At 41.1% G+C, this 9,692-nt stretch overlaps 2 protein-coding genes across 2 annotated transcripts in view; one reads left to right on the forward strand and one right to left on the reverse strand.

The window, feature by feature from the left end:
• Positions 1 to 4,946, forward strand: part of TTLL12 (tubulin tyrosine ligase-like family, member 12) — a 16,820-nt gene extending 11,874 nt beyond the window's left edge. The window contains exons 11-13 of the mRNA XM_009070476.1: positions 283 to 351; positions 2,468 to 2,606; positions 4,424 to 4,946. Of these exons, the coding sequence (XP_009068724.1) occupies positions 283 to 351; positions 2,468 to 2,606; positions 4,424 to 4,575 (360 nt within the window). The 3' untranslated portion in view covers positions 4,576 to 4,946. The remainder of the gene's footprint in view (positions 1 to 282; positions 352 to 2,467; positions 2,607 to 4,423) is intronic.
• A 1,677-nt stretch (positions 4,947 to 6,623) lies between these two features.
• The window catches only part of TSPO (translocator protein (18kDa)), a 3,900-nt gene continuing 831 nt past the window's right edge, over positions 6,624 to 9,692 (reverse strand). The window contains exons 2-3 of the mRNA XM_009070478.1: positions 7,748 to 7,886; positions 6,624 to 6,856 (exon numbers count right to left, since the gene is read on the reverse strand). Of these exons, the coding sequence (XP_009068726.1) occupies positions 6,680 to 6,856; positions 7,748 to 7,886 (316 nt within the window). The 3' untranslated portion in view covers positions 6,624 to 6,679. The remainder of the gene's footprint in view (positions 6,857 to 7,747; positions 7,887 to 9,692) is intronic.

Here is a 9,692-nt window from a genome sequence, read left to right on the forward strand (position 1 = left end):
GATTATGTAAGATAATACAAACCTACATCCCAAATATAACCCACATTGATAGAGACTATAAGAGAGTTATAAAAAATGCCAGCTTATCATTGTCAAAAGACTTAGTGTGATCTTTTATGACAGGAAATCCTCTAACAGGGAAGGTATTCAGGAACTAATTCACTAATTCTCTACCTGCATTTGTATGAATGGCAAAAAATATTTGCTGTTCCATTCTCTTCCCATCTGATTGTTCAGTCACTCCCAACTGAGACAGCCTTTGATGTTGATAAATCGTTTTAGGTACACTGTGAAGACTTTATTCCTCTGTTTGAAAAACAATATCCTGAATATCCCTGGACAACAGTACAAGTAAGTTAGCAATTCATCTTTCTCATGCAAATGTTCATGGATCTCTTTGGGTTTTTTGTTCAGCAAACTAGCTTTTCCAAAAGTGTTGGGTTGCTTGGATTTTTTTCTCATAAGACATACTTCATGTATATCAGTTCCACGAAGGACATCATATGCTAACCTTTACTTTAGAAGCATTTCTTTGTATAATTCACCCTCAGACACTTTGTTGTTAGCGTTTGAGAAATTTATTTCACGATTACATTATGATAATTTATTATGTAATAGAGCCAGCCCTGACTACCCTCAATGCCTGGACCCTTTTTCTTGTGAATTCCATCTCTCTTTGCAGAATGTTGCAAAAAATATAAGCCCTGGGTTGGGAGGATTTAGTATTTCATGGAAAAAGGCTGGGAAGTGCAGAACATGAGATGTGCTAATCACTGCAGTTGTTGCTCACATGACTGTAAAAAAAGTTGTTTTCAGAGCCTTCACTACTTTTCAGCACAATATTACCTCTGATTCTGATGAGTTGAACCACTGAGGTATTCAGGCTCTTGTTTCCTTTGTTGCAAATGGCTTCACAAGATAAGGAGGTGTCAGAACAAGTAGGAAACTCGTGTAAATAGGAAATTAAGGTATATGGTAATCTCAGTGGAATGGGATCACAGGCTTTGATTTTCAGCAGAGATGTTGGTCCAAAGATCTCGCCAGTACCCATTCAGGTTAGCCTGCTGTGCTGTGAGCACTGGAGCTCCCTCATGAGATAAGGATGTGCCCAAGGGGCTGATAGAAACAAGCACTGCCCTTGTCCAGGTGTTGTGTGCCCCAAGGGCTGTGCTGCCACACTGGATGGTGCAGGGGCTGCATTGGTGTACTGTGGTATATTTAAAAGGAAACAAGTTAGGCTCTCCCTCCTCCACGAACATAGTATCTCTCAGCTAGTAAGTTCGAAGCTTAGTTTGTTAAATTAAATCTTGCCTTTGACCCTGCAGTGCAGTTTCCTGCTGCTGAGCCAGTCTGTGTCAGTGAGCTGCCAGAGCCCTGTCCCCAGTCACTGCATGTGTGACTTTTCACAGCAGTGCAGATGGTCCCTGATACTGGGGCACCTTCTGTCTGTGAAGAGGAAGCTCCAGATACTATAGTTCTATAATACATGCAGACAGGCAGATGAGGGCTTTCTCATTGATACATTTTTCCACACTAATTCATGCTTGAAAGAAAAAGCTGAATGTGAAGAGACAGGTCAGAAACATGCACAAAACTGGATTCTTTCATTCTTCCATGTTGATTAGGAGCTAGAAGAAGCAGAGTGAATGGTAGATGAGCCTTTATATGTGCCTATTTATTCAGAAGTCCCTAAATTATCTAACTGTGGGTTGATTTTACATCAGTTTTAACTAGACCCTCATAGCCAATTAATGAGACTCAGAGTATGACAGGTTTTGCAGCATTAGGATTAAAACAGTTTGGAAGAGACTGCAAGGGGTGAAAAGAAGGATGTCAAAACACATACTGTGGGTTACTCCAAGTAGTAGTGCGTGCAGAATAGGAAGTGTACACCAGAAGGAAATGGTTCACTGCAGTATGAACTCAATGCCAAAATCCACACCTGTATGTTCTTCCTGCTTTATTTCACTTTCACTGTGGATATCTCTTTCTCAAAATCTCCATGTCCCCACCACCCTTTTTAGAGGGGTGTATGTGGGTAGAAGATGTTTCATTACAGAACAAAACAAAGCAAAGTTAGAATACAACTTAATAGGCAGAAAAAAGCCACCACTTCACAGTGGGACTGCTGGTCTTCACTGAACTCTCCTGGGGTTTATTTTTCCCCTCCTCTGCACACAAGTGCTTGAGAAGGGGATTAATTCTAATGCTAAATGCCCTATATTCAGGATTTCCACAGTACCAATTGGCTCCCCTGAAAAGTCCATGGATATTGCTCAGCACTTTCTCTGTGTTGTCATTAGGTTTAAATGCACATTTTGAAGCCAATGCTGTGTAGATTTTAGTCTGTTGCTAGTGTTGATTTATACAAACTCCTTAAAAAGCTGCATGAGTGAAGTGATTAGATACATGTTTATTGCTTTTATGGAACCTCACTTCTCATTCAGAGGCCTTTTTCTGTTATTAGGCAAATATTTTTAAGGCATTTGCTGAATTGTTCCAAGTTGCTTCAGCTAAACCTGCACCTCTTGGCATCTGTGATTATCCGTCGTCGAGAGCAATATATGCCATTGACTTGATGCTTAAATGGGACACCAGCAGAGATGGTGAGAAGCTTAGTTGAATGTTGAATTCTTTACATTTGTGAACCTTTTCAGAAGTTTATTTTTTCTCTCTGAACTGTTACTGTTTTCCAAGCAGTGTGAGCTGTGTGCTTAGTGCCTCCCACTGATATCTAAGTTGCAGATCTGTGGGATTGGCCAGAATGACAGGAGGGTTATGCTGGTTAACCAGAATGACAGGGGAGCTGTGAACTGCTTGGCTGAGTCCTTGCTTCTCTTGTGCCCCTGCTGCTGCCATTCTCTGTTTGGAGAAAAACAAAACAAAACAACTGCAAAAAAACCCCAAAAGAACCCAAACAAACCACCACACACAAAAACACCAAACAAATATCTGAAATACCTGTGTCTGTATGAAAACCTTAGAGACATTTTACTATCTGTGGCTTCCAGGCTTGGACCAGTGTCTTCAATGCAGTTACTTACTAAAGCAGGAAAGGGACCACATTCACCATTTCGGTGCTATTGATGTCCTCAGTTATTGCCAAGTTTCTGCAAGAACATTTGGGTGAAGCTACTTAAGTGTAGTTTGGCTGACTACCTGAAGCCTTTCTTCCAGCCAGTTCTGGAGGGCTGGAGATTTACCAAACACAGTGAATTTTTTATTATGTCACTAGGATGCTCAAAAATGTTCTGTAAATGTGCCCAATCTAGACACATGTCTCTTGTAGGTAGAAAAGCAGCAGAGGCAGCAACACAAAAAGCACTGCCAGGAGGGTGTTAAACAGAGCTGAGTGTACACTTCCTGTGATACAGGGTTCTCTGGGCCACAGGAGAAGTTTGTTGCTTGTGCCCAGGTTTGCCAGACGAGTGATTAGATGTGTGTTGGGTGAGTGCCCCTAGCCAACTGCTGCGGTGACTGCGTCTGTAAATATCGAATCACTTTCATGGAGGGAAGTGATTGAGAAACAGGAGTAGAAGAATTGAGCCTGTGCTATTCAGATCAAGTGGAGCAAGTGTTTGAATTTGGTTTTGCTACATCCACATTCTTTTTCACCTGTCCCAGAGAAGCAAAACAGCTCATTAACTTACTACCTCAAGGAAATTATTGCAGTGAAAGAACCAACCTCACATTCCAGCCCTGGCTGAACATGAGCTGCACAGGTCCTTGGCCTTTTGGGGGTGTGGGTGTCAAAAAGTCACTGCTGTGATGCTGTAGGCAGCCTATGGACAAATAGGTTAGTTGCTTCTGTGCAGAGCAGTGTGTGGTTCACTTATGCATCACAATGTTGTAGCCTCACTTAATGATCTCAACACCAGACATGAAATAAAACCCTTTGGTTTTCCTTGCACAGAATGATTTGATTCAGAACTGTACCCATGAAGCTTTAAGAGAAAATTAAACTTCCTCATTTCCTTTAGGAAGAGGCAGGTGGGAGTGGCTGGAGTGTAAAGGAACAGGACAGCTAGATATCTAAGAGTTTTAAGAAAGAAAAGCTTGTACTGAAACAAAAAAGGAGAAGCAGTTTTCTAGAAGGTGTTTCAGACTGTCAAACAAGACAGATGTATTGGGGAGACCTATTAAATTGCTGCCAATTCTCATTGTAAAAGAGGCATGGGATTAGCACAGTGACGGTAGAAGCTGTTGGATAATTGTCCTCTGGATAATGATGGTAGAACTCCTCTGTCCCTCCAATAAAAACCTAACCCACTGAAATCAAAGCACCCTCCTGTTTTGCCAGCTTAGGTCATAAGAGATAGCTTTTTCTAGTCACTTGCTATAATCTCTGGATTAAAGACAGGTAGTGATTTGGGATCTCTACAGCACTTGTATTAAGAGGCCATGTTTGTGTTCAACTTTACAGGAAAAAGAATTATGCAGCCTCAGATCTTGGAGGTGAACTTTAATCCTGACTGTGATAGAGCCTGCAAATATCACCCTACCTTTTTTAACGATGTCTTCAGCACCCTATTTCTGGATGAAACAGACAACTGCCACGTGACATGCATTGTCTAGTCACAGGAGACATGACTATTCATTTCCTTCCCTGATATGCTTAACAGCAAGATTTCTGTTTCAGTTCTATGAGCTGCTGATGCAGTATATTTTCCTGTACTGATAACCAAGGGAAAAAATGGATCAGAAGAATATGCATATACCATATACTGTATTGATAATCACTTTGTCTGCATTTTCCTTGTCTTGCTTATTTTTTTTATATAAATCACTGGTGTATGTTGACAAAATGTCTTGTTTATTGATTATAGGAGACCTCAAAATAGGACAGTAACTGGGGCAGTTGACTCGTTTTGCAGGTAGCCTGATTGCTTGCTTGCTGGGAAACATTGCACAAGTTCCCTGTGACAATATTAAAACTATAATTTACTGAATCATGCTGGAGTTTGCATGGCTCTTTCTTATCTGTCCTTCCTATACAAAGATCTGAAAAGTTCTGGTGGGAAAATAATAAGGTATTTCAGTGCAATAAGCTACTGGGGCAATGAGACTAAAGATTTTATGGCTCTTCCTATCTTTCTTCTTTAAAAAGAGGCAAACAAATCCCACAACATTTAGGAACCCTGTCATTCTTAGCCTGCCGCTCAAAAAACCCAGATTTTTGAGAAGGGGTCAGGCAGGGAATGAGAAGGCAATGTCCAGAGCAGCACAGGAGTGAGCCTGAAGGAATGAAAGTTTGAGAAGGCAATGTCCAGAGCAACACAGGAGTGAGCCTGAAGGAATGAAAGGGAGTTGGAACACTCTCCTAGAAGCCCAAGCAGTCTTTGGACTTCCAAGTATAGTGCCTAAGAGAGGTATTTGGGAGTGGGATGTCAGTTTGAAATTAACCATTCCTAATCTATCCTCTTTCCTCAAATCAGGGCAACTGGCTGAAATTTAGCAATTTTAGGTACAAGTTGCAAAATATTCTGCTGTCATGATGTGTATGTTGTGTGGATAGTAATTATTTGAGCTAGTTTGCCACACTCAGGATCTGCTTGAGAGCAATGTAGTTATAAAATTATATAAATGTTCTAAACCTTGCTTCCAACTGTGCAAATATACAACATGTTATCCCTCACGATCTGGAAGGGAGAGGGTTATTTTAGCCAGTTTCAGGCTTGTCTGCAGAAACCTACTTCTTTCCACTGACTGGAACATAGGCTGAAGAAATAAAGCATCCGTCACTGTGCAGGTGGGACAGAAGGGAGAGCTGGATTGCACAGCCAGAAGTGCTCACAGCCACATTGGGCTCCTGCTCATGCATCAGACCTGGTTTGGACTCCTTGCATAAACTTGGTTAAGGACACAGAGGTATGTGCAGGGGCTGCTGAGGGTTTGGGTCCTCTCAGTTTCTTTCCAGGTGCTCTGAATTTCCTGTTTTGCCTTACCCATTGCAATGATGAGGAGAAGAGATGAAGGGGCTGTCACTGAGGCTATAGCATCCTGTTACCTTCAGTATTTTTCAAACCAATTTCAAAACAATACAAGCAAGGAACAAGGTTAGTAAGTTTACATGTAGTTTAATGCATTTGTTGACACTAGAATGTACAGTGTTTCAAAGTGGGAAGGCACAAATTGTGAAAAAGAGCTTGTCTTAAATGTTTTCGGAGCACCATGACCAGAAGATAAATATCTGGCAGCTGTAGTGGAACACATCATAGCACAAAAACACTGTGCTTAGTGGTAAACATGAAAGATCCAGGCCACAATTATGCCTGTCATACCTGTCTGGAGTATGTTTAGGAGTTTGGAGCACTTTAGGAGCACCTTTCTGGAATCTGTTGGTATATGGCTGGATTTCTTCCTCTGAACATCATGAAGATGGAGTTCTTGCCTATCTCTGGTAACAGTTCAAATGCTGTTGTCATAGAAAATGTAATGCTGTACTATAGAAAAACTAGAACTTCTCAATCAAAATCTTTTAGTTTGCTGTAAACCCCAGTGAGGCATACAGCCCTCTGTGACTTGCCCAGTAAAGGCACATTTGTTTGAAACAAGTACTGCTTTGGCAACTTGGAATTAACCAACTAATGGTGTAAGTAGTTAAGCTAAAAAGAAAATAAGGCCATAACTTTATATAAAAAAAATTTTGGAAAAAGAAGATCTTTTTGCTGAAAACGGCTTATTCAGGTCTGGTCTTGTTGGGATTGTCCTTCCAGATACGATAATTGAGTGCAGAAGCCATGGCTAGCCAAGCTAAATAAGGAACCATCAAGTAAGCTGCTGTTTTGTTGACATTATACCAGGAAGCAGTTGTAGCTGTTGCCATACCACTTGTAAGCAGGAGAGTCACCAACCCCTGAAACACAGAAAGGTGGTTAGTGTTGGTTTTTGCTCACTGCATTTGCTTGACTGCATAGTCTTTGTGTGGCTTTTTCCACCCAGCTCTGGCACCTCTTGGTACCCCTGTGAATTTATTCCTTCTCAGAAAACCAGCCAGCAAAACCAAGAGAGATTTCTGCCGAGTTATGAACCAATTTGACTCATAAAATGATACAACAGGTACAAGAAAGGGCATTGCAGCTGGGAGCAGGAGAGGGAGAATTAAGTCTCTCTCACCAATACCCTCTCTTTTGGCCAGTGGGACACTTCCCACTGTTTACAAACCCAGTGTGACTGAGCCAGGAGACTTGTCCAGTCTTTTCATGTCATAGATACTGCCAGAAGAGATGCAGTGTGAATGAATCAGTAATGGATTGTAAACTCTTCTCCTAGTACAGTATCACATGTATATCTAGAGAACCAGGCAAATATTCTGTATTTTTATTACTGATTTTTATTTTTGAGGCAAGCTATTTCTCTTCACAGGACTGCAGAAAATTAGTGTTTTCTAAAATGGTTGTTAATTACCTGGATAATTTTGTAATAAGCTTCTTAATTGTTGCTATTTGCCAGAGAGACCTAGGAATTTTAGTAAGGCATATTTATATTTTCTAGTCACACAAAGCTCTTACCAAAGGCTGACAGAAAGAGCTTCTTGAAATCTATGCATTTAAGGGTGCTCTAGGTATGTAAATTCCTCCAGGTGGCTGCTGGCATGCATAAAGAGAATTTTAGAAAACTTCTGCAAGTCATACTCTGCACTCAGGCTCATTTTCAGGGAGAAAAGATTATAACACAAAACTTTCATCTTAGCACCTTGCAAGTAAGAGTAGAAGCATTTGATTAAGAAACCTAGTTTTGCACTTACCCATCCTGTTTTGTGAGCTCCAAAAAAGACTGGAGTCCATGCCCAGTTCAGTGCCAGCTGCCCGGCATACAGACCCAGTGGAACCAGTGACTTTTCATTGAAGCCTCCCAGTTCCTTCCACACCAGGTAGGAGCCATATCTGGAGAAAGCAAACAAGGTGTAATTCACTACATTGGTTAGAAAGCTGCCACACATTCTTGATCAAATGAAATAAGTTCAGTGCTGGGGTCTAGACTCGTTTGGAAAAACAGATATCCAGATGCTGTTTGACAGAGTAACTGACAGCACAGGGTTGATCAACTGCTCCAGATAACCACACGGAGAGAGAAAAATTTCCTATCCTGCCAGAGTTCTGACTTCTAGGGATAACCACATGGAGAGAGAAAAATTCCCTATCCTGCCAGAGTTCTGACTTCTAGGTACATAGGAGCAAACATCCATAGAAGTAATTGCAAGGAGTTTGTCTTCATTTGTAGGTCATACAAGAAGGATTTTTCCTGTTAGTTTAACCCACTTGGTGACCCATACTTGCTTCTTGGCCATTACTTTCATAGGGCCTGAACAATGCAGCTTTGATATTTTGGCAGTTGGAGTGCAGAAAATATCAAAAACAAAAGAAGGGAGGGCAGGATAAGCATTAGAAACTGAAGTTTCCCAAGAGGTTTACAGAGCACAGTGTGGACTTGCAGTTGTTCATATATTTAACTTCAACTTCAGACCAAGATTGTGATGCACAAATCTGCTAGGAAGGGTGTGTAAGCTTATTAAATCTTGCTTTTAATTATTTGTTGCTTTTCATATATTCAAGAGATTCTGAAGGAATGAAATGTCTTGAACATTCAAGGAATGTGTTCACGATGGGTTACAGAAGAAAAGCCTGGTAATAAATATGACCTTTTCCCTGAGCTAGATGTGTAGTCTATAGCAGAGACCTTGTGGTATACTGATCCTGTTGTTACCACAGTAAGTGATGAGCTGTCACAATTTGGATTTGCTAAGGTATTAGCTAATTAGGATTTTGCTAACCTGACACCCAGGTTTATGATGAGGAATCCAGAAGGAAGCTGGGAAAGCCACCCAGCTCTTGTCTCTTTAATCACAGGTATTTTTTTTATTCACAGGACAGTAGTGATCTGATTCAAATGCTAACCCTTGGAATACACAAGTATTCCACTTAAATAAGTTTAAAAGTACACTCTGTAAGAGGAGAAAGAAAAGAGAATGCTGGTGGTAAAGGGGGGACAGTACATGAGGCTACAAAAATCACAAAGCTTTTTTGGGTAGAAAATGCAAGCAAAATGAGAGTACACATGAGTGCCAATTTAGCATTCAGCTCCAGTTTCAGGCATTGCATCCTTGCTGTACTTTGCAACAGGTGGGATGGGATTTAAGATAACCTGCAGCATGACTGTGTAATGTTAACTGGAAAAAGATTTGGTCTCTTTGAAACTTTATATAGTTAAGCCAGTGCTATATACAAACTAAAAATCACTTAAAATGTACTGTCATGATGGAAGAAATGGGAGGGGTGAGCCAAAAAAGGCATATTGCAGCCTGGAAATTATTACTAGTGGATTAGCAACAATGTGTATTTGATAGCTAGGAAAAAACATTCTGAATCTCAGTATGTAGCTGGTTCTTAATGACCCAGGGCAGAAGGGCCACAAAGCATTGCTCTGTGCTTGGGGGCTGCACTGACTGCTGCTGAGGCTCTGGGAGCAGAGTGCTGCCTCCTCTGGGGCACAGCTCACCAGAGTTAACACCAAAGCACGTGGTGTTGGGGGGAAGAGCTTCTGGAGCAGTCTGTGAGGAGTATCAAAACTGCCCAAACAAACTCCTGCGACAACCTACCTCTATAAGTATACAGCTTCTGGAGCAGTCTGTGAGGCGTATCAAAACTGCCCAAACAAACTCTTGCGACAACCTACCTCTATAAGTATTTTCC

Source organism: Acanthisitta chloris, unplaced genomic scaffold, assembly GCF_000695815.1.
Source record: "Acanthisitta chloris isolate BGI_N310 unplaced genomic scaffold, ASM69581v1 scaffold7752, whole genome shotgun sequence".
Classification (NCBI taxonomy): domain Eukaryota; kingdom Metazoa; phylum Chordata; class Aves; order Passeriformes; family Acanthisittidae; genus Acanthisitta; species Acanthisitta chloris.